This window comes from Poecilia formosa, unplaced genomic scaffold (genome assembly GCF_000485575.1).
Source record: "Poecilia formosa unplaced genomic scaffold, Poecilia_formosa-5.1.2 Scaffold210, whole genome shotgun sequence".
Lineage (NCBI taxonomy): Eukaryota > Metazoa > Chordata > Actinopteri > Cyprinodontiformes > Poeciliidae > Poecilia > Poecilia formosa.
In genome coordinates this window covers 404,204-429,842 of record NW_006800149.1, presented here as the reverse complement: position 1 = coordinate 429,842, position 25,639 = coordinate 404,204, and the positions used below count along the sequence as shown (strand labels likewise).

Genomic DNA, 25,639 nt, shown 5'->3' with positions numbered 1-25,639 from the left:
CAGTCCCTGGCAGGAGGGGGTGGGGGGGTGCTCCTGAAGTTCGGCTCGGGAAAGCTATAGATTACCGTCTGTGTCAGCTGCGACGCCCGCTGCTGATGAGCTCCTGCGCGGTATCATTTTGTATCGATTAGCGCGCACACACCCACACACACACACACACACACACACACATACACACACACACACACGGAGAAAGCGTTGCCTCGATGGCCACTGCCCCGGGCTACTGGTCATTTAGCTGTCACCTCAAAGTGATGGCCTGGCCCGGCACAGCAGATCAATGGGAGACAGAGACCCAATAACGTGTGGCGGATGGATAAAAAACACACACACACACGCACACACACAAAGAGAAACACTACGCTTTGAATCAAACGACAGCCCAAACTTTTACCTCGATAAAAGTGTCGGACTCATCCGCTGAAATACAAGCGGCGATAATAAAGACGACTGTAAACAAAGTCGGTCGAGTCGTAAAAAATGAAATCAAAAGAACGGGAGGAATCATGAGACAATTTGGTTAGTGGGAGACGTTTCATATCGATGTCTGTGCTGATGTGATTGTTACCTTACCTGTAGGGGAGGGGGGGAAAAGTGATTAATTTCTCACGGGGATTTTTAATCACAGAGGTACAGCACTCATCCAGTCCAGTGAAAAGAAACCAAGGCCTTTTTTTCTGACCACTCGCTTTGTGTGATTTGAATAAAAAAACAACACGACGAGCAATAAACAGGCCGCCACTCGAATGCGACACAACAAAAGAAGCGGAGGGAGGCCGTGGAGGAGCGGATGGAAATTCATCCGTGACATGAATGTTCTGACTTTCGAAATGAGCAAACTCCGCCTGTGAAAGTGGCCAAAGCAAATAATCAATGTGTCACGTCGATGACAAAGGGGTTGTTTTTCCAATTTGTGGCGAACGATGATGGCAATCAGAGGCGCACGCTGTGCCAAGGCTGTCCTGCTGCGGTGACACAATCCAAAGAAACAGAATGAGAGCAGAGCTCAGGAGTTCAGGAAACCACGAGAATTAATGTTTCAGAAATGATACTTCAGATTTTAACACCTTTGGTTTGTACAATAAAACCGGTTACCGTATCTAATTTTAGCATTAGTTTGTTGCAGCGTATCCTCAACCAACATAAAGTTTGAAAACACCAGTTAAAGCCCCACATCATAATACCTCCTCCACCATCGGTCACAGAGGAGTTTATGATGTTGTGCCTTTAGGTGTCTTGTTATAAAGTGAAATAATCTAGTACTTTTTCATCAATATTAAAGAATTATTTTACTTAAACAAGTCTATATATCTTGCTAAAAAGTTACTTTTAATTTAGCTTTAAGTGCAGTAAGATATGCGCACTAGAAACCAGACCAAAACTACTTGGTGAGGTTTTGTGTTTGTGTAGTGTAGAGGGTGTAGAGTAGGGGCTTCGTAGCGTTACGTTGGTGCACAGATAAAGACATACTTAAGATAACTTAAGACAAACAATAATTTAGTAAATATAATACTTTTTTAAAATGTAAAACTTATATTTTCAAATTTTAGACTTTCTAAGTCCATACAGCTCAAGGTTTTAGAAGAGTCTACAGCTCGCCTGCCGTTCTTATGGTATCATATCTTTTTCATGCATATTGTTTGCAATATTTGATTTAAAACCGATTTTGCGTTAGGATAATACTGGATATGATATCAATAAGCAATTTGTGTTTTACATAAAGCATTAAGATGAGCAGGCAAACAGAAAACTGTCGTATTTTATCAGGAATTATGCAACCTGACGAAGAGACGACGCTGCTGGGAGTCATAAGTCGTCTTTTAAAAGATGTGACAGCACCCCTCCACCCCCCTGCTTCACCCTCCATGTGTTTAACAATAGAGCTGCATGGCCCCCCTCCAGCTCAGGGGCCTCTTAAAAGTCTTGCCCTTTTCAACCCTGCTGCCATAAGAGGCGAATATTATTCATAGCACCTTGTCTCCATCATGGCATCTGTAAAAACCAAACACGATCACCCTAAAATTAATGAGCCGCATCCTTCCCATCACATTTATCTGTTTAGTGGTGTTTTGGGCCCTCCTTTAGGGCATATGCATGCTCCTCTGTTCATATTTATAACCCAGGCTTTTTATTAGCGACGTGGCGGGGCGCTAACAGTTGGGAGGCAGCAGGAGCTTTGATGCGATGGCAGGCGGCTCGGCGCGGGCCAAATGTGAAGGGAGGAGATGGGAGAGAGGATGGGCTGCCAGAAGCAGGGCCTGATGGAACAGGGGAGGGGTGGATGGAGGGAGGAGAAGGAGGAGAAGTGGAGATTTAAAGGGAATAGGTGGAAGTAAGTGGATCAGGTTTGCTGCGCAGACTTTAGAAAGCGTCAGGTGTTCAGAAAATATCTGGTGCAATACAAGCCTTTCAAAGCTGAGGTGTCTAAACACAAATGTGTTCTGTATAAACACACAGCTTTCATGTGTCAGGTATTTTCTTCTGTCTTAGTATCAATTATGCATGGTTTTGTAGTAAATATAACCTGAATAAGGAAATATGAGATCTTTATGAACAAGTAAAGCAGAGGTAATTATTCTGAATTCTTTATGCACTGAATTGCTGAATGGAATTAAAGCTGAAACATAGTCATGGCACAGGGATCCTACACAGTCTGGAAAAGACTTTCTTTATTGCGTTATGCCATTTCCTTCATTCCATGTGTCCTTTCTTCCTTATTTCCTTCCTTGTGTTCTTTCTCAACATCTCTCTAAACTTAAGAAACAGGAATTAACCATAAAAGATAAGCAGATGAAACGTCTCGATCCTTTCAGCTCCTCGCTGATGCCCACATCCCTTCAGTCGTTATCAGCCTCCTCCTAACCTTTCACTGCCTCCCCAATTACAAGAGACGTTACCTGACAAAACCAGGAAAACTGGCTGGTGATGGCCAGAAAGGTCAGCGTGGGTTTGATGCACCCAACACGATTTGATTTTCCTTTTTTCTCTCTCGCTACAGCTTCTTTATCAGTGGCATTTTGATATATCACAGTCAGAATGTTGTGATGGCAAACAGTTTAGATGAAATCGTCGTTGGATTTCATTCAGCCACTTCGGGTTCACCACAATGCTTACGCGGGAAACAAAAACAGAGCCATTGCTAAAGTTTGTGATTTTTTTCTTGAGAGGTATTCTGAGATTATTTTTGCACAAATTTACAGTCAATATAAGTAGCATTTGGAACTGTTTATGTTATCTACCTAGAACACAAAGAAAAGTCGTCCCACGTTCTTAAGGTGATACAGATGTTTCTGTCGCAAACTCTTGGATTTAAGGGCCAGAAATTCATGTTGGATTTATTCACACCAAACATATATATGTTCAAAAGGTTTTGGGAGGTTAGCCAGCTTTGTTTTACCTTCAAAAGAAAATCTTTCGTCTTCTAACTTTACTCTTTATTGAAAATATTTGGAGACATCATGAGTATACAGGTGAATACTGGATAGCAATGTCGTCATCTCCTTCAGTCTTGCTCTCTGTGGCTTGGCAGAGTGTTTCATCAGTTTACATTTTCTCTTATCAATCTTGGAAAAATGTCTAACTTTAGTCACTGTAATCACCTTATATGGAAACCTGTAGTCCTTGTTGCTGAATCAGGGATTTACGTTTTGAGCGTGTCTCTTCCTACTTTGACACTTTAATGATTTCAAAAGAAGGTGAAAGAATCAATGCAGGTCCATAGAGGCATCAGGAAAAATGTTACTTTATTTATCCTATCTGGCAGCCTGATAAGACTTCCCCTGAATAAATTAGTTCCTTGATGCTGTTGGTGCTCTCTGCAAAAATCTCTTAACAACCATCCATGTTTATACATGTGCATCCATCCATTTCCCACTCAAGAGTTTATTTCTCACCATTTAAAGAGAGTGAAACCATACAGTAGTATCCACTTGAGAGCTTAATCCAGAGGTTAGAGCTGTCACGCTTGTCAATATTGTGAAATAAATTATTCATCAATCCTACCCCACAACGGAGAGCCGCTTCTCTTTGCTGGAGCAGCCGAGGATGTTGGATCAGCCACTGGATTTGTCTCAGCTTATCTTGGCTGCCATAAAGGACTCATCCCAAGAGCCCTTTAGGAAACGGACCCTGGCTTTGCGCGGAGCCAACTGCTGCAGTGTCTCCAGATCGGCGTTTGTCCAAACTGGACTTAATCCAGGAGCATTCCTTTATCATGGCTGTTGTGCCAAACATTCGGCGCTTGATTACTTGCCTACACACGGATGCAAGTTGCCCACTCAATGCCATGAAACCAGCAAGAAGACATGTTTATGCATGCGCGTAGGTGTTCGCACAAACGCGCAGACAAGAGCTGCATAATTGCACATGGAGTGTGGTAATTACTCACATTCACTCGCACTTGCCAAATTATGGGCATACACGGTCAAACTTGCTGCATACAGTAAAGCGTACCCTCATCACTGCCCACCGGGCGCACAGGAACTGCTGATCAGCTGCATGACCTTCTCTGCAACAATGTTAATGCCACCACCTGGGGGAAGAGGGTTAAGGAAGGCAGGAAGGGGCTTGATGGAGTGATGGGGAGGAACACAGAAGCTAGAAAAAGGTGCATGATAAGCTTGTCATACTTGCCACCTACTCACCTGGAATCTCTTTTATCCTCCTTACCTTGTCAGCGTCCCTCATTCCGCATGCATGCTGGGGTGTAAGTACAGTGCATGCCTGAACGTCGGCACGCTGTGTCACACACGACATCCTAGTCCATCACCATGGGTCGCAACCTAACATTTAGCGTGCACGAACGCGAGGCCCTGCGGTTTGCCCGCTGACAGGATCCCGTTACGCCAAATGTCACGGTTGCAAAGCGGATTCGCCCCCCGCAGTGAGAATGAAGTCAAGACCTTCCCTTGCTCTCTCTTCCCCTCTGCCTACCTATCTCGCCTTGTCCTTCCATCACTCCTTCTCCTTCATCGCCCGCTCTGCACCGTCTCTTGCTTAGCGCCTTCTATCCTCTTTTCTGCTTCCTTGAACTACCTCAAGCACACACAGTGCGGTTTGCAGTCCTCAGCAATTTGCTGAATAAAGTCCCCTTCCACTTGCTGGTTTTAGAAGATAATTAGTCCTCAACTGAGGTAGAGGAGGGGACGACGAGGAAAAAGGAGGACAGAGGAAAAGGTTGAATTCAGGAAATCGATCTGGGTTGAGTTGAAGATGAAGTGACGAGAAAGGTTGAAAGATACTTTCAGATAATGTTGCGGACAGAGCAGATTCTTTTTCTTCTATAACTCTAAAAGCTAAAGTGCTGGTATATTCCCTGCTTCCCGTGTTTCCACACCATCAATACTTAATTTAGCCCTGAAAGTAGGCATAACAGAGGATAAATCCCTCTTATTTTATTGGGATTTCATTGCCTTGAACCAACAAAGACAATTCACTGCAGGAAAGAAGAAAGATGTAGGCGTACAGTGTGAATAGGAGATACGGCGCATTACCTTCACTTCTCACTGTAGATGTGTCCTGAACAGCTTTTTAATTTGAAGCCCTGTTTTGTTCCTAGAAAGAAATAGCTTCGAGGAGCAACCGCACTCCCTTAGCAACAGACACCCCTTCTATTTTTAGAAGGTGCAAACAAGGAAAGAGGCGAGTTCGGAGTGGGATCCTAAACGTCTCTGATGTGTTCAGTCTGTGCAGTCTTATTCCTGATAATGGGACCAGCTACTCCTGTCTGTCAGTGCCTATTTACGAAGAACGAAGAGGCGAGTTGCACGCACCCTACGGAGCCGCTAGCCTCCATCTCGGCTGTCAGAATGGGTTAGCGGGTACAAGCGAAACACAACCATCCCTGGGATCAAACCGCCGCCGTTTCCGCTCAAACATAATAGCTTCATCCTTGGACACGGAGCGTTTCGCTCCCCGCGCCGGGCCCTCGCTGCTTAGAGTCTTGCCAGCTTGTTGTGAAGTAATAGACTTCTCAGGATGCCAGTTCACAGGAATAGGGGATGCAAGTCTTTTATTTGCTCTCCGTAGGGAGAGGTGTTTGGAGTAATAGGGATGAAGCAGACCATAACTACAGCTGAATAAATCTCCCTATCTCTACCCAGGGGAAGCTGGTTCGTCAAAGCTCCATAAAATGTTGCTCGGTGGGGGTTTTGCACAGTTTGGGACTTCTTCCCCTGCTACCCACTCTTCTCTGCAGCAGTTACAATCAATCAGGGTTTAATCAGCCGTCTTGCTGGAGTTTTCAGGTAATCATGGCTGTCATTGTGGCTATCTGTGCGTGTGACAGCTGTGCAACGCAGCAGAGCGTCATGCAGGGTTTTTTTTTCATGTTGGAGCATAACGGATGATCTAATGGCTGTTGAAACGGCTAAGTGGTACGTGAGAGGGAAGACGGACATGCCTGAAAGTTGCCTGATCTGAATGTAAATGAGTGTTTCTCTCTGTGCCGCAGACCTGCCTGGAGTTGGAGCGTTACCTGCAGACGGAGCCCAAGCGTCTGTCAGAGCTCTTCGACCAGGACCTGGACGGCCTCCTGACTCCGGCCTACTTGAAGGAGGACGGTGAAGAAGACCTGTCTGAGGCTCTGCTCCCAGGCCTCCCTGAGCCTCCAAGCCCACCTCCTGTCACCCTGTGTCCAATGAGGCAGAACCTAACCTCAACAAAAGACCTCAAACCCAAAGGGCAGGGGCCAGAAACTTCAGACGGAACGGAAGGGGTCCACCTGGCCCAGCTGAGCGCCGTCACCTCTCTAACTCCTCCGTCTTCTCCGGAGCTGGGCCGGCACCTCGTCAAACCCAGCCAGACACTGACGGCCTCCGCGGACGGGACGCTCACCTTGAAACTTGTGGCCAGGAAGGTGGGGCTCAGCGCCGCCCGGCTAGTGGCGGGACACGCGCTTCCGGTCCAGGTGAAAGAGGAAGAGGAAGGAGCGGCGTGCCTAATCGGGGGAGAGCTACCAGAGAACAAGAAGAGGATCCACCGCTGCCAGTTCAACGGCTGCAGGAAGGTGTACACCAAGAGCTCCCACCTGAAGGCCCACCAGAGGACGCATACAGGTGAGGGGAAGCTTTGTGGCTCTTCTTTAATCTTTAATGTTTGTTTTCCAGGTGAAAGGTGGATTTTGTCATCCACTAACCTCGTCTGCCTCCACAAAGGTCTGAAAAACAGGCACTGATGTACGAGAGTAAATGTGAGAGTAAATCACAGCATAGTAGCATCTGCTCATGCTCCGTTAACAACAGTCACCCTACTGGTTCCAACTTAACGACTTTGTCGTTATATTTGGAAACTTTTAAGACAAAAAAGTTTTATATCGGCCAAAACCAGAATCAACAGGTCAGGCTTTTTAAAGATCAGTGATCGGCTAGAAAACTACAATCGGTGCACCCTGAGTTTTATCTGTATTCTTCTAAATTTAAGAAGCATGGTGGCTGTTTTTTCTATGTCTGCTCTGGATGTCTTTTTAAGCTTGATGAACTTGTCTTGGTGTCATTTCTTTGTTTTTGTTTTTTGTTTTTTTTTACTTCTTTTGTTTTATACCAGAGAGTTTCTTACCAAGGCAAAGGTCCAGTAGACTTACCCAAACTCTGTGTTTATGTTAGTGGTGGTAGGGTAGAAAAAAAATTCCCCTGACCATCCTTCCAACAACCTGCTGGCATTTAGCGGTTGCCATGGTGATATGATGACCCTCCAAGGCTTATCCTCCTGCTTACCGTGATGTATTGCCCTGATGAGATGTGGCCACATTTTCTTATATTCAATGTCTGACTATGAAAGATAAATGTATTTTTCTTACTTGACTTCCATGTTTACTTGTCTTTCCCATTTTGAATTGTGGCTAAGGAATTTGAGTTTAATAAGAGGTGTTTGGGTGCCAATAAATGAGGCATCTGGGATTTTATTTTTTTTTTTTGACATTCTGGTATTGTAATAAAAGGTGAATTTATTTGACGGTTTTATCCCTTTCCTGGTTCTAGGACATTAATAACTATGGAGGATCCTCTACAGGCCCACAGAAAACGTTGGTTCCACCGTTAAACAAAAAAAAAGCAATGAAAGATAAAAACGTGAATGACTTTGGCAGAACCTTCTCCTTTATCGCCCTCCAAGTAAATCTCCCTGCCATACTGGGGCAGATCCTCCTTGTCAAGGTTCCTCTACAGAAGGAAGGAAAGAGGAGGTGGGGAGGGGGGCTCAGAAGCTATAACTCTCTGGCTCTTCCATCTCAATCCCGAACCACTCAGACCTCTGTCAGGGAGCTGTCCTCCGACTGAGTAACTGCACAATGATGGATGGATTGACCTGGATAGGCCGCCATTTCCCAGCTTCATCCCAGGCACCTGTCCTCCGTTCGTTCCTTAGGTCCGAGGTGGGAGAACATGGTCTGATAGGATCATTTTTAAGACAATAGAATGAGGCAAAGGGATAACACTCAGGGTTTCTGGAATTAATTAGCAGGATTTCTGACGGGCGTTCACGCTGAACTCCTGAGACTTTCTGCTTCAGATCTGGTTGCTGAGGTGAGAACTGTGTTTTTCAGATTCTATTAGAAATAATTGCGCTTAGCAGGTCTGGTCTCCAACCGCCTTTAAGGAAGGCGCGCAGGAGCTATAATTGGATGATTATTGACATTTAATACGTATATAGCTGTTTCTTCCAACCGGAGGGATACAGAAACCAACGTCCATCACGCCAAACACACTTACAGCCACTCATATTAGATTTCTCCTCTCCCCGCCATCTAAACGGATCCCCCCGCACCGCTGACAGATCACCAAAGCAACCTCGGCAAGACACCCCCTGTGTTTTTTTTTCTTTTCTTGGGGGTTTTTTAGGGAAAAAAAAAAAAAAACAAACAAAAAAAAAAAAAACCCCCAAAAGAAACAAGTTGTCAACCTTTGCATGCTGGGGATAACAGAGACATGATGCATGTGTGATCACACCCTCAGTGGTGTGCAGGCATTGGCTTGACTGCAGCAAGAGGCCAGCAGACGTGCCATTGTTGATTCCTCCCAGTGTTGCAGGTCTACCGCTGCTGGGATTTACCCATCATGGCAACTGGGACAGCAGGCAGAGGCTCGTTCTGCTGGCGATCCCGGTTAAATGTGGTCAAACACAAATCCTCGGCTGCATTTCGAGATTTTCCTCCTTTTTTGTTGCCAGTTTTAATGTTGAAGTGCAAACGTGTCATCCTGTTTCTCCTTTATTGGTTTTCAAAGCCGAACCAGGGCCTGAGCCAGCTGAGCCAGGGCCTCAGGCTCCCAGATCAGCATGGCACCTCTGGCCCCCCTTTCAAGAGCACTGCGATTAGAGGCCCAAACGTACTTCTGTTTCAAGAAGGAGACGATTGATTATGTCAGAAAATATTTTAAATATTTTATTTGTTAAAGTAATAAAATGGCAAGATTAAAGATTTAAAGAGGATTTACAGAGCAACATAGATCCATGTATAGTATGACTTTACGCTTGTATTACGAATTTACTCTTGTATTATTATGAATATTTTCACATTATTACAACTTCTTTCCTTTTGATATAACTGTTCGCATATTTTTACAACTTTATTCTGAAAATATTCTGACTTTATTTTTGCTCTTACATAAGTGTTTAATTAAAAAGTTCTTAGTCTGGCATTAGTACCCTGTTGTAGCAGCTAACAGTTGTTAGCTGCTGCTAACCACCACCCTGGGCACCATTTTCATAATAACGCATGGCAGTCGCAGCATCATGCTGTGGGAAGATGGACTTCATATTCTGGGACTTTATTGAAATCCATTTGGAAGGAATTCATTTCTCCAACATGGTCCATACATAATTTTGTATTTTAAACGGTGCCTTCAATTTTTTGCTGAAATTCGAGGAAAATCTAAACTTTTTTTGCAAATATTTGGAGTCAAGTTACCTCAGAAAAATCTGTGAAGTACTGAACCTTGAATAAGTTTGTAATTTCCTAATTTAAAAAATATCAAATGCCAAAGTTTTCTTGTTCGGAGCCTTGCACTGAAAGAAAACCTGTCTTGTTACTCAAAGCAGTGAGGTAGGAAGACGAAGGAGAAACTGTTGACAAAAGGAAACAAAAGTAAGACGAAGAGCAGAAGAAGAAGAGATAGAGGCGCTGGGTGAACAAAGCGGAGACAAACGGGGGAGGTACAGTACAGAACCTCTTTGGAGCCTACAACAGTGCCACAGGCTCCCTCATTCACTGAGCCATTATCCTGACAAGTTTAAAGATGTCATTACTCAAATCCTCTTTTTCTTAGTTGTTATTTCCATAAATTACCAAACGAGGGGAAAAAGGCTACGATTTAATCTGGAATTAGACGGGCTGAGTGGAAATGACAGTGCCCTGTAGAGCTTTTTTTGTGAATAGGCTTATGGCAGATAAGGAATGGTACAATTAGATTTTGAGGCCGGGGTGAAAAAAAAAAAAGAAAAAAAACGAAGACTGTTGGGTTGTTCTGCCTTCTGTCTTCTTTCTCATTACCTTACCTCATCCTCCATTCTGTCCTCCTTAAAGCACGTCTTTCTGGAGTACACCGCCAGGCTGCATGTTTTCATCTTCATCCTGCTCACATTCTGCCATTCTCCTCTTCACCCTCCATGTTTCGATAACGTATTGTTAAATAACAGCAAATAAATTAGCTCTATTTCTTTGAAGAATGTGATTTTTATTAATAGGATTCCCAGAAAGTCCAGAAGAAGAAACTATTTCATAATTATACATAAAGGAAGCATAGCAGGAAGGGTTTCATGGACAAAGGTTACTGCTGAGGTAGAGTAGGTGGGGTCAACTAAGGTCAACTGATCTCCTTCTATCCATACATCTAGAGGTTCATCATCCATCCATCCATCCATCCATCCATCCATCCATCCATCCTCCACAGAACTACAACTGAATGCTTGAACTGCCATATGTGATAATGGTTCAGTCAAAATCTAGATGTAAGATTTGACACCTGATGTTCACATTCAGCCCCTCTCCTGCCTACATGTCAACTCTGACTGAGCTACTTTGCAAAGAAAAAAACGGCCAAAATTCTGTTGCCTGTTTCATTAATCACAAACAGAAAATCCCTTTTATTTTTTTGTCGTTCCCCTCTAACCTGTGTCTTTCCTCTCCCTCACTGCGGTGCCGTCCCAGCCTGAGCGTCTGTAATGACCTGGGAGACCCGGACGCTCTGCCCGGGTTCTGGCTAATGGAGGGAATGTAATTAAGTTCCAGCGCTGGCACCTGAGAGGCTGCGGAGCGGAGCGGAGCGCAGCGTGCACGGCGCCGCTCGTGCTTGCACACGAGAGAGCGATCGGAAGTAACAGATTACATATAATGGGATTACGGTGACTCAGGGAAACACCCAGTTATCAGATTACACATGAGAAATGTGTTTTGGAAGGAGACTGCACATATGCCGCTTCCTCAGATGAATAAAAAAGCAGCTGGAAAACAGATGGAGTTCTTTTTTCTTGACACACAAATTAACACTTTCCATAAATAATCCACTTAACTTCATAATCTTCATTCAGTGTTTTCATTAAACTAATCCAAAGTTAACAGTAATATAATCTGATTATGGCTGAGTTGGGGCTAATCTGGATTATATGGAGCTGTCAGTCTAGAACGGCGTTGGTGAGAGGCAGCAGGAGCCGGCTGCGTTCGTCTGGTTGTCGGACGGTTTCTTAAGGGAGACGAGCGCCGTGGTGGTGGGGGGGCTTGTTGCCAGGCAACGTGAGCAGTGTATGGTTGGAGGAGTCAGTATTTGAGTGGCTGTGTACTGCTGCAGGCTGCCGCCCCGCCCCTCTCCTCCACCACCACTATCACCACCAAGCAACTGGCTCCGCGCTCTGCCAGCGCGCTCGCTAATTGGCCGGCGGCGTGGCGGTGTGCTGGTGCCAGATCCAGCCAGCTGCGCCGACTGCTGCCTCCTCGTGTTTCACCACCACCCCCCCACACACACACTCTCACACACGTACAGATGCGACGCACCCCTCCCCCTTGCAGACATTGCTAGGCAACACACACAGGCATCCCTGCCTCCTGGGGATTTCATTGGCCAGAGGCGGAAGGGGTCAGACCTGCTGAGGACCGGGTCCAGGGAACCGGACTAACTGCTGAGACCAAACCAAAGCGAACTGAATTACACCTAGCAAAACCTCGTCAGACACAGTGCCATGTTTATTAACAGTGAGGGTATTATATATTGGCAGGAATACTTTTGAAGTGCTTTTACTCCATTTAATTTAATTTTTGTCAGCTGTTAAATTTTGCTTGATCTGAAGAATTCATGTCTGAAAAAGATGCAAACCAGATGTAATCTGTACGGGGGAAAATACTTTATGAAAGGCACCATATGTAATGTATGTTCTACTGTTTGTAATTGAAAAGTGAAACGGTGTCCATAAATACATTTTAAAAGCTGACCTGTTTATGTTTGAAAACATTAAATTTGATCAAATATGCTATTCATTGTGGTTGTTTAGTGATTATTTGTAATCACTAAACTTTTTTGTGCATACAGTACTTTGTTTATCCATTATTAACCAATGTGGCAAAAACTCTTAAAATTTTACCTCAGAAATTCAAAGAGATGTTTCTGCAAATAGCAGAAGTGCAGAGTGAAGATGAATCTTTTCATCACTTGGAGATCATCTCCTCCTCAGTGGTCGGACCCCTGACCCCTCATTTCACACCTTTCTAACGTCTCTGAGTCCTGCTAATTAAGTGTTCCTCAACATGGCTTCTGGCTGATCCACAGTCCTTGAACCGAGCATACGTTGTGAGATCTGTTTCATCTTTAGATTTTTTGTGGCTTGCTTGGCGATTCTTGTTGATTCCCACTGAATTAGCAGCAGATGTTCCCTTTGACTTGTTTGCTTGGACATACTGTGCAAACATAGATTTTTCCTTTTCTTTTTTCTTTTTTTTTTGGGAATTTCTACATCCCGTGGTACCGATAATGCCGTAAAACAAGCGCCGTCTTTGAACAAGAGCTTGACAGCAGTTGATCCATCGATTGTGTCTCCTTTATGGTCACATTGGATGGATTAAGCTGGCGTTGGTGTGGAAAGGACTCAAGCTGTGCTGGTCAGTGTGTCTGGATTCAACCAGATGGGATGTGACTGATGCAGTTGACATCTTCGGAGCTGGACGCAGCTGGTGTATTGTGGCTTCCTTGCCATTATGTGACTGGCCTAATTATCACCACCCCCTCTTCTCCTCCTCCTTCTTCTTTCCCTGCCGGCATATCTGCAGCCTCCCCTGCCTTAATCCACTTCTGCGGCACTTCTCTCCTACTCACACTCATCTCACCTTCTCTTCCCAGACTCTCATCCACCTTGGCTCTAATCCCCCCCACCCTCCCTTCTACCGCTCCACTTCTTGCAACCCCTTCTCTGCTCTTTTGCATGTTCAGCAAGATCGTAGACCAGTGGGAGCTTCTCCATTCCAGTTGAACATTTTGTTATATTTTCAGTCTCCTAAAAAAGGACAAACACACATACGATTATTTGTTTGCTTTTTCCAATGCACCTTGGCAGTAAGTTTTACATTGTTGGAACTATGTTCATTTCCCCATGAATGAATGAATGAATTAATATACTTTATTAATCCCAGAGGGAAATTCACAAGAAATTTGTAAAGAAATGCCATTGCCGGTCAGTGACTATTGACTGGCACAGGCTATAAGATTGGATGTTTGAATACTGAAGGAAGAAGATGCATTGACAGTTTAACAATTCACTCCATTGACAAATGGGACCTTAGCAATGTGTGAAAGTCTGGCACCAGCCAGGTCACACACTGCCCTGGGATGATGTCTCATTCTTCAGCCAATGTATCTGAACTCAAGGCTATAAAATGTCTTAATTTGTTTAAAAAGTGTTGGCCTTAAACACATTAATCACAGGTTTCAAATGTTGTCATGGCAGGACTATTTCATCTTGTATATGGAGTTTAATTTCTTGCTTGACTCTTCTGTCAGGCAAAAGTAGCTGCTAACCCTAACCCTTTGCATAACTAGCACAAAGTTGCTGCCAAGAGCCTCAAACGGACCCCAAAAAGGTCAGTTTTTGCAATGCTTGATTGTGAGATTTATAGTTTTTTTTCTGTATTAAATTTCATTTAAGGTGCTGTCCTGAATAGTTACAAATTGGACTTGCGTAAGCCTGCAGATATCTACAACATCAGTTATGTTTCAGTCTTACTATTATGTAAACTTTGAGCGAACTTTTAAAATGTCACAAAACAGAAAAAAGAAAATGCGAATTTGGCACGGTTCAGAGCGGATCAACCGGGCTACGCGCAGCGTGAGTTCGTCAGATATTGATTCTACGCATGGCTGTGATAAACATGATGTAGCGGTTGCTAACTAGCATGGACCACACATTTCAAGTTGTAATTGTTGTCTTGCTGTCTGGAGACGTAGAGACAGAACAGCAATTGGAATGCGCGCCTACAGAACGTTTTCAGCAGATATATTTTCATATTCCATTAATGACTCAACTCTTTTTTGGAAAAAACTAAAACCAGCTGAAGTGAGTATAAAAACTTTTTCTTGCGAAATTGTGGAAGTTATTTTAAATTCTACCGTTTCCATCAACCTCTTCTAAAGCAAGACTTCAGCAAAACGATGGAAACACATTTAATGACAAGTCTTGTTTTTTCCATTGAGAGGACTGGAAAAAACATTTTCATGTTTTTTTCCACCAAGCAGTTTGGTGGAAGCCAAACTGGTTCCACCAAAAGCTGTTTGGCACTGCCAGTTCTACACATTCGTAAATATAAAACCATTTAAGAGGGAACCAACTAGCTGTCTAACAGTGTATCAGGCATTGCCAAGATATATCAGCCAAACATAAATTTCCTTCTTTTTTGTGCTGAGTATATTTAAATCTGATATTTGCTGCTGTGGTTCATAACTAAATAAGAATATGATGGGTGATGAAAGTGGTGCTTATCTATATTTTTTCTTTACTTTCATGCTCCAGGTGAGAAGCCGTACAAGTGCTCATGGGAGGGCTGCGAGTGGCGATTCGCCAGGAGCGACGAGCTGACGAGGCACTACCGCAAACACACGGGTGCCAAGCCTTTTAAGTGCAACCACTGTGACAGGTCTGTCAAAACACAACTTTCCCTCCTTTCACGCCGTTTGATGTGTTTTTCTCCCATTTTCCTGCTGTTATTCGTGTTTTCTGCAAAGTTTGCTACCAGATACTACTAACACACTCTAAACTGTTTTGGTTCTGACCCAGTTTGAAAGTGCGCTGGCAGGATTACTAATGTGTGCTTCTTTGAAACCTGCAAAGTCTTTCAGGGGAGAACCCAGAGAGTGCTCACTCTGCTTACATTTAGCCTGGTGCTGCATATTAATACTGGATTGAGCCTTGATATGGAGGCTGCTTTCAGATTGGAGCAAAAGTGCTAAAAGGTGTGGAATCAATTAATGCCATCACACAAAAGTCTATGACATATTAATCTTCTGTTTTGGACCTGTAAGGTGGAGTTTTTATAAGATCAGTCATCATTTACTGAAATTGTTTTACTTACCAAAACCAAAGGAGCACTACATTTTTCAAGCAGAAATGTATTTTTAAGCATTGCACCATTATTGCACCAAAATAGCCAATATGTTATTTTGCTTTTTTTTGTCATTATATCCAGACTGTGCTAATATACAATACATGTTGTGTTAATGCACTTTACAAGACAAAAAAGTCAGGTACTGAAGCACTGGTCCAGGGTTACTTTTCATAGCATTAACAAGACAGAAAAATCTCTGTTTTAATTTAAAGTCATTTTTTATGGCTCTCTGATATCCATGAAGAATTTAAAGTGATAGGAAAGAAGCGCAGTAATTACAGTGAGAAAGTGATTTTCATTGTCTTTAAAAAATATTGTTTGTAAAATTTGTAAAATGTAAAAAATATATTTGACTTAAAATATACTCTAAATCTGGGCAGTAATTTAATATTAATTAAGTTTTAATTTACTATAAGCACAAAAGTGTTGATATATAAAAACATGTTTTGTATATAAAACCATGTTTTAGTTAGTAGAAAAAGAATTCCTGTAAGAAAACACATTTTTGCAAGCCCCCAAATTATTTTACAGAACTTTAGTTTGGTAAAGTGGTAACTGTTACGGAGTAAAGCTTCTTCAAACAAGACGGAGGCTCGTATGTCTTTTACTGAACCTTTCTGTTCAGTTTTTATTGAAGAAAAAAATGGCGACAGCTGATAACGGCAACAGCTGTTCATAACCTAGCAACCAAAAATCAACAAAAGCAAGACAGTGACAAAACAGAACCAGATCCTGTTAAGCATTCTTCAAAATAAAAGACTTCCTCTATTCAAATAAATCATGTCTCACACTTAAATATATTCCACTTCATCTTTGTAATTATATACAATCATGTTCAATACATTTAATAATAATCACCATGTAAATTATGCTTAACATATAATTGTAAATCAGTCACTCATCATGCAAAATATACTGAACAACATATAAGTGTAAAAAAAAATCATCACAACAGTAACAGAGGAGAAACTTTAACTTCAGTGACCAAAAAACTAATTTAAATAATATTTAAAAACACTGCAAGACAAGCATTTCATCGAAAAAGTTAACTGGATATCCAATTGGTTGCTGGTTCTTGAAGTAAAATGACAATAACTAGCCCAGAATATACTCGGAAACTATGAGTTTACATACTCATTCAAAGTTTTACTGTATTTCTTCCTTACAAAAAGAATTGCTTAAGCTCTGAAATATAGATACAGACATATTATATATATTGTGACCTATATTATTACAAATAAAAAACATCTTCAGATTTTATAAAAGATTTTTGTAATTTCTTTTTGGCGAAATGTAATGTTTGAAAATACAAGGACTGGATGAAACTGATTTAAAATATTTTGAGAAAATTGTGCAAGGTTTTGTGTATATTTTTATGCATATCATGACCAAAATAACAAGGTACGATGGAGTATTAGGGGCAAGCTAAGGAAAACATTTTAATTACATAAATAAACTCATATGATATCATGCAACTTTATTCTTGTAAATGCATTTAATCTTTTTTTTTTCTTAGTCTGGCCCTAATACTACATTGTAACAAAGAATGTTTTTGTTTTATTATTATTATTATTATTATTATTATTATTATTATTTATTTCTTTTTTTTTTTATTTGAACCGTCACCAAATTTCTTAATAAATAACCTATTTTAATGATATTTTGGTTTCTTTTTGCAGCATAGTTCCAGGTTGATCGTTCTGTAAATTATATACAACAATCTTAAGTTATTCATGAGGATGGAACTCAATGAAGATGTCATCCATTTGTCAAATGCGGCGTAAACTATCAACTGTATGGGAGCTTTTAAGTACAGCGACAGTGTGGAAATTGGACACAATGGAGGAAGTTAGTGAATATGGGACCTCTTGAATCATGCATAGGTTCATTATTAAAGGACAAAAAGAAATCCCTTCTCACCTGGGGTACTTTCCCTAATGTCGATAAGATTGGGGGGTCTTTGAGTGTGTGTTAATGAACAGCAGGCCAGACAGCGACAGCTAAATCAAGTCCCAGCTGGGTAGACTGTAAGTACAGTATTTCTCCCCACCACGAGCCCACCTCCACCCGCAGGCACACCCCTAATTTGGGCCCACCTCTGTCATGTGTCAGAAGGCATCCAGCCCTTCCAGCCTAAAGACCCAAACACACACATGCCCCCTGCTGAGATTAAAGAAGAGGGGAAACAGTGGAGACAAAAAAAAGTCGAGAGGAAGATTGAGGATTGCAGGGGGTGTTGTGGGGTGAGACAGACCTACGGTGTGCCAGCTGGTGTCGTGCCCCCAAGTCGTGACTCATACTTCGCCATCTGTCTCCGAGAGTGTACACACACACTCACACACTCCTAATGACACACGAGAACAGTGATGAATGACTCCGTAGCACTTTGTTCATTCCACGAGTGTGTATGGGTAAACACACACATAAAGGTAGGACAGAAAGTGGTGTGACATGGAGGTTCAACCTGTCTGTTTGGCAGACAGGACAAACTGTTGATTGTCTTAAAAACAATCAACAATTGAAGACGTGGATATAATTTTCATGGTGAAGATCAAATAGGCATCTATTGTCTTTGGTTGCTTTACATTGATTCAGTTCAGCCATATTCACTTATTATAGCAGTAAATGCCCTTTGCCCTGCCACTTAACCACTACATGTAGTTTGCTTATGCTAGTAAGTGGGTAGGAGGGAGTACTAATAGTTTTTTTGTGATGTAGAGAGGGCAAATTAGTTGGTCCCTCCTCACAATCATACCTGCCTGTTACCATTTTATCCCCTCTAATTTCATTTCATAACATTGAACCCAACTTCTGTATATCAGTCAATATACTAAAGTCAGGTGTTTTAATGAATTCTGGAGATAAATATTAATATGCATCATTAGATAATTTTCCATAGTTTGGATATTACAGCCTGATTTCATGAGTTGGGGTTTGCTGGTGTAGATCCACAGTCATTCAGGACATGAATATCCTAAGTGTTTGAGTAGAAGGCAACAAGATTTCTCTTGATTCTTGAAGATGTTTCACCTCTCACCCAAAAAGCCTGTTAACTTCTGAACAATGGTTGGAAAAAGCAACCCTTGTTCAGGGTATAATTTGTAGTCTGAACAATCACACTAATAGGGCCATTAAGGTCCTAGAATGAATAATTAAGGAAATATAAGTCATTGGCCCTGCCCTCCATTTAGGTCAATACTTCTATTTTTCTCATTTGGTGCGCCAAACATATCCCTAACCCTGCTGCGTGACTTGTTTTGGTCACATTTCTGAAGGTGTGAAAAGCTGTTAAAACTCCTGGAGAGACGAGTCCAAGCTGCACTGTAGGTGTTGGAAAGATGAAACCTGAGGTCACCTCCTCCGTAATGTTGGTTTTTAATGATTAACATGGTGTAAAACAGTCTCTGTCTGACAGTTTTGTTAGGTTTAAAATGCAACAGAATGTTGTAATTGGAAAATGTCCTTTGTTTCTCAGATACTTTCTCCAAGAAAAATATTTCTGTTGATTTTAAGCCAAACAATGCTTAGTCTCCAGTAGACTGGTTGGAGCATTGTTCCTTGGGATGAAGATGGTGTCACGAAGGGAACCTATGGTCTCAAAGTGACATCTGATTCTGCAAATGCACCATGGGAGGTGTAAAGAGGACAGGCATTCTCCTGGAAGAAGTCCTTTTGTCTGACAGACAGATGAAGGCCCTCAGTCCAAAGGGACGTCCGCTGCGGGATCTCAAGAAAAAAGCCCCGAGATTATGATAGCAACAAACAGTGCCATGTGGAAAACATACCCAATAAGACTTCCTTGTCATGGCAAAAATTCTAGAAGCCATCAGAACCATTGAATCAGATGAATTTTGTTTCATCACTGAATGAAACCTTGTGCATGTATTCAATGGGGGAATGTTAACTCCAGTCAATGAAGACCTGAAATTTGATTTGGTCTTGGGCTGAAAGACTTGAGGGCAAAAAGTTTGAAACTTCGCCTGGATTTTCTCCTAAAAAAAAATGAAAAACTCGATGCTGACTTTCTTTGCAAAAACTTGATACTTACTTTGGACTTGGGACCCATACAAGTCTGACTTGGGACTTAAGTCAGACTTGCCCTCTGACAAATTGAGATTTGACTGACTTACCTTTTAGAGACTTCACTTGGACTTGTCTCTCAAAGGCTTAAAAGTTGAAGTCAAAAATATTAGAATTGACTTTGAAAACTACTACTTCTACCATGTCTCTGATCTTTTTAAGCAAGAGGACTCAGTGATGGCTAACAATGCACTGCCTTCTTGAAATGGGTGAAATGAGGAGGCCAAGGGGAAGTGGTAATGCAAATAAAATGATCAATAGTGAAATAAGACTCACCCTAAAATAACTCTTCCTCTCAAATGTTTCTTACACACCAATTACCAAAGCAAACAGCTCCCTGTTATCTCTTACAAAGCAACCCTCTTATTTGGAAAGCACTTCTCATGGGAATGGAGCAGTTGTTTTCCTCTACAAACTCTCAGCGGAAGCATAGTTTATCCAGACATGCATATGAAAAAAAATTTAAGGGTCTGATAAAAGCTGCATAAATGTGTGTGTGTGTGTGTGTGTGTGTGTGTGTGTGTGTGTGTGTGTGTGTGTGTGTGTGTGTGGAAGCAGGCACAGGAATGAGCCAGCTGAAAGCCTTTATTATGTCAGTTTGTGGCAATCAGCTTGAAATCCTCATTTTCGCAAACATTTTTCAAAAACCCCTCGCTGATAACAAAAGACAAGAGCAATTTCATTTTTCACCGTGGAGCGACGCCCCAGCAATTCCACCAGGCTGGTTTTTTTAGATGAGAGGCTTCGAGCCGTCTAATTTAGCTGTCGTTTCCCTGCGCATGTTTTGCATGCCGCCTTTTATTCCCCTCCTCTCCTTCTCTTCCTCTCCCCCCAACACTGTTTCAACAGATCCATCTGCAGGCTCTCTAGTTATTCATGGCGCAGCTGAAGTCATTAGGAGTTCTGCTGAAAACGCTGATTATGAATTAGTTACACATATACTAATTGCGTGCGCATTAGCGGCTCAGCACTCACTAGCTAACAGCAACATTTAGCTCCATCTACAAAACAAACTTCTTCCTCATGCTTTAGTAACAAGCTAACAAGCTGTTCTCTGTTTTCTCCTCCTTCTTCGGCTGCAGGTGCTTCTCGCGGTCGGATCATTTGGCGCTGCACATGAAAAGACACATCTGAGGAGTCGGCGAGAGGTCAATGGGAGCGAAAGGAGGAGATGGACTATCGACAGCTGAAAACTAACAAGAGGAAGACAGAGAGGGTGGATTTGGAAGACACTGGGAGGACCAGATAGGCTGCCTGATCATATGCAGAACTGAGCTCAAACCTTTTTGGTCCACTAATACAGAATGGCAACACCCTGTCTATGACACTTCAAGGGGTTGGTGGAGGACATCATGGCAGCTCTTTGTTTTCTTCATCCAATGAGTGATCAAGCTGCATCGCTCAACAATTGTACAGTCACACGTTTTCAGCATTCCTACTCTTCAGAAATTCCACATATTCAAATAGATTTTCAGCATTCATCCTGTCAAACCTGCCACAGCCTTTAGAATCATTCTTAGAGTTTTGGGCAAACGCCAAATGGATCTTTCTGCTCTTCTGGCTTTGAAGTCCTCAGAGACGTGTTGCACCGATGTGTGGTTGTCTGTTGCACTGACTTACCCCCCACCCCAGATCAACTTCTGCTGAGACAAACTTATCAACTCCGGGAACGTCAGAGGAAACTGACCGTCTGGAGAGATGCAAGGCAGCTTTCGAAGAGTGTGTTTCCTTCTTGAGATCTTATCAGTTGTTGACAAAAACGGTTGCACAATTGACTCTTTCAACTTTTGTAAAAAACAAAACAAAAAAAAAACAAAAAAAAACAAGAAAAAACAAACAAAAAAAGTGCTCCAATGTCCAAATGAAATACTGGCTTTCATGTGCCACCTGAGCACAAGTTTAAGCAGCTAGCCCACTGCGACAGCACACCGAACACAAAACGAGATCACTATGTATTTAAAGGCTATATTGTTTCTAAACAGATCCTGTTACTCTTTTGAAAAAGACCATTTTAAATAGACACCTCACAGGAGAAGAACTCACAGGAAATGGATGCAGCCAGAAGGAAAGAAAAGACGGATGCCTGAAATGATCTCTTTGGGCTTTGAGAGTGATTGGCACCAACCAAGCCGCTGGACTGAGACGGTCCAGCTCACATTCCTACAGAACTCTTCCAATTAAGCGTCTCTCTGACTTGACTTCAAATAAAAAAAATGTATTGGACATCTCTCTAAATTTGGCTCTATGTACATCCAAGAAGATTTCTGCTGACTCCCTGACCAGCATGTATGTCGGAATGCTGATATTTCCCCCCGCAGGACTGAAGCTTAGGAAGGCACATTCAATCAATCAATTGGGCCCTGTCAGAGAAAATCAATGTGAATGTATCTGTTGCAATCCTGGCCATTTTTGCAAGAGCCATTAAAACACTGGAGGATGGTGGTGGAGACCATACTAGACACTGTTTCTGTTCTTTTTCACATTAGGGAAAAATGACTGGACTTGGAGAAACTGGCTGGTCACAGCTGGTAGCTTTTGACATTTTAACGGCTCTCATGGACCAGCATGAGTGCAGATTTTCAGTGGGTGGCTAAAATGGGTTAGGGGAGGGTGGATCTGCTCAGTCAGCAATGGTAACTGCCCCATCAGCTTATGTAACTGTGGCAGAGTGAAACCCACACGCACAACTAGTCAAACATCCACACCAGGATGTTTAGCATTTATATTGTGTAACATGGCCGTTCTCATGTCAGAGAAACAACTAAAATCCGATTCTTAGATGTCTTAAATTCACAGATGCATTTGAGATGGACATAAGATTGCACACAAGCTTGGATGTCAATTGATTAGCTTTGATTTTGCTGTTTTATTGCCTTGAAGGAAAAGTCTTCAGAGTAAAATGTCTGCGTCAGGGTTACAGCTCTAAATATATGTGTTGGGGGGGTAAAGCTGAAATAAGTCACACAATCCTGATCTAGAAAACCAAACTTTAGAGTTTTTGATGGGACAAAGAAGACTGAAAATCTTAAAGCACAAATTTTCCAGCTAACACCAGCTGTCTTGAAGAAAGGCCAAATTATGAAAATGTTTAGTCCAAAAACCTTTGATTACAGGACAATTGCTTGAGCCGTCTTAGAAAAATCTCATTGTCTCATATCATGAAACTGTTCCAATTAGTTTAAAAAGATAACACTGTTTAAGGTGTCCAATGTACAGTCAGGAGTTGAGGAAGGTAGGATGAGCAGAGTTGGTAAGTGTTTGTGAAGTGGGGAACAGCAGAAGCAGCACTAGAACAAAACTTACTAGTTCTTATGTTTGATGTGTAGCAGATTATATTGAGAGCAGTGGCCATCTTGCAAAAACTCTGAAATGACCATTTTACAAATCCACTGCACAGATTACCACATAAAACACTTTTTTGCTAATTGTAGTTTCAAATTTTACTCCAAACGTTAGAAACCTTAGCAAAAAGTGCAGCCGACTCGTGAAAGAAAAATATTCTAAACTGGCAGAAACTAGCAATGCCGTTCAACATGATAGCTTTGTTTGATGAGCATCCCTTTTCAAGCTGATTGAAGGTTTGTCACAAGGTTTACTTTTTATTTGGCTAACATGACTTAGAATAAAGTATGCCAGCCTGCAGTTTGGAGTTTTGAGTGGCGCTAATGTAGGCGGAGCTACATGATTTGGCACGCCCTTTACTAGTCCTACCCAGTCCCAGCTAAGAAACATTCACGGACAAACAATTCACATTCACAGTTTCAAAAACTATAAAAGTGACATATTTTACTCTGGAGATTTTGAAAAACAACTAACTTATTTATTAATTTATGTATTTTTTGTTAAGTCTTTAAGGCCATCCAAGCTGCATTTTCTTCATCATATGTGCAAAAACATGACTCTTCCAATAAAGCGAACAGCGTAAACATTTCAAATTTCAAGCAGATTTGCTGTAATGTAATTTTCTGACTGTACATGAAAGAGGAAACGAAGAATGGCAGTTTCACCTTTTCTAAGGTGACTCCTGACCACTGATGGCAGCTCTATGTGAGTGTTTCAGTATTTAAGTTCGATATGCTTCTATTGAATGAATCTGTGTGTTTATATATAAGCTGGAGACTGTTCCGCATCGATTGAAATTGTGGATTTAAACAAGAACATTGGGGGGGATTTCATGTTTGTTTGCTTGACTTTCTTTGAATTTTTAACAAGAAGCTGATCTGAAATGTTAGCCCGCCTCTTTTTGGGCAGCTGACGAAAACAAAATTGTTCTCCAGGAGTCGTAGGAAACTGAAATCTCGAAATGTGAATGTGTTTTCTGGGGGGAGGGTTGAAAAAAACAAGTCTTCATGTCGTCTGTGAGGATGCGTTTACGTTCCGTGTCATCTTAATGATTGATTCAGTTCTGCTGTGCCTGTGTGTTCTTCGTCTGTGTTTTTTGCACTCTGACTTTTTTTTTCTTTCGAGAGAAAAAAAAATCACTTGCATATCTGATGTTTTTGTTTACCTGTCTACAGTCCTAACAACCATGCTCTACCATGATCATAAAGTCTGTACAGTAGGGTTTTTTTAGCACAATATCCACACACCGCCGCTGAGACTCTGTAAACACTTTTCACCAACACCTATAGACGCATTCTCTGCTCATTCCTCGTATTTTTCACTGATTTAAAAAAAAAATTCTTTCATTTGAGACTGCAGCTCGAGCTTTTTCTGCAGAATGTGTGGGGGTTACATACATTACTATGTGTGACACCACCTCCGTTTCCACCAGGTCTGAATTTTAAATCAAACGCACCTCCCCTTTTTCTACCAGCACACTCTCTTTTCCCTCCATTTTCCCCGACACGATCCCTTTTCCCTCTCTATTGTCCTTCTGTTTGTGTTCCTCTGTACAAAGTGTTTCAAATTTATCATTTGTATATTATGACGTATGAGTACGATAATGTTCTTTATTATGGAAAAATGAGAAAGATTTATTTTTGTTACCGGTTTGTTTCATAATTCCTTTTTTAAATTGGTATTGTAATATCTCTATGCAAGGAAACTGTTCGGTGAATCGTTTTTATTTAAGAATGTAATTATGTGTAATAAATGGTAGAAGCAGTTTGGCATGGAGTATTCCTGCTTCTTCGGCTGGTCTGTTCCCCCGAGCGACAATGCCCACCTAATCACCCATCTTCACCCTGGATATTTTCCCCCGATTTCTTATCGAGTCTCAATCAAGGAGCCCATTCAGCGTGCTAACAAAGACCGACCACGTTGCTTTTTCTTCTCACTGACCAACACATTCCTTTTTTTTTTTTTTTTGCATTTTTAGAGGTCTGGCCACAAGTTTGAGAGCTAAACATGAACACAGACGAGTCAAAAGGAGGATGGGAAAATTTAATTTACACCCTCCTGTTTCTGCTAAGCCCAAGAGGAATGAAAAGAACGGCTGATTTATCTCCGTTTTCGATCAAACGCAGGAAATAAGCCGGAATACCTTCGGTTTGCTTCGGTGCACGCTCTCGTTGTCTCCCTCCAAGGGAGCTACAGCGTGTTAATTACATCTGTTACCAACCAAGGTGATGACTTATCCACTATTCCTGCCTTTTGACCATGACTAACTGATAAAAGGGTAATCGAATAACTAATAGCTAATTAGGGAGTAATTACTCCCTGGTAAATGGCCCTATGCAGTGTATTAATTCTCCTTGGGTCTGGCAGTGAGAAACTCCCATAAGGTTTTTTGTTTCATTTAATGCTCCCTAATTGAAATGGGCACCCTCATCAAGAAGCTTACATGTATCTGTCGAACTTAATGTACTTTTATCTGTAATTACAGACAGACTGCATATTATCTACCTCCCTACATCGTCTGCGTGAGGCTGCAGAGGCCCCATTATGACACAAAGAACCATGAAGCCATTTTTCAGTAAAGGCCACGTGTCGTAGGAACGCTTTTAGAGCGTCATTGTCTTCTGGTGCGATGGACGACAGCGGGAA

At 41.9% G+C, this 25,639-nt stretch overlaps 1 protein-coding gene across 1 annotated transcript in view; it reads left to right on the top strand.

Annotated features, from left to right (window-relative positions):
- The window catches only part of LOC103148688 (Krueppel-like factor 7), a 44,604-nt gene extending 19,832 nt beyond the window's left edge, over positions 1 to 24,772 (top strand). Inside the window, exons 2-4 of the mRNA XM_007567564.2 lie at positions 6,452 to 7,055; positions 14,980 to 15,103; positions 20,734 to 24,772. Coding sequence (XP_007567626.1) covers positions 6,452 to 7,055; positions 14,980 to 15,103; positions 20,734 to 20,785 — 780 coding nt within the window. The 3' untranslated portion in view covers positions 20,786 to 24,772. The remainder of the gene's footprint in view (positions 1 to 6,451; positions 7,056 to 14,979; positions 15,104 to 20,733) is intronic.
- The last annotated feature ends 867 nt before the right edge of the window (positions 24,773 to 25,639 follow it).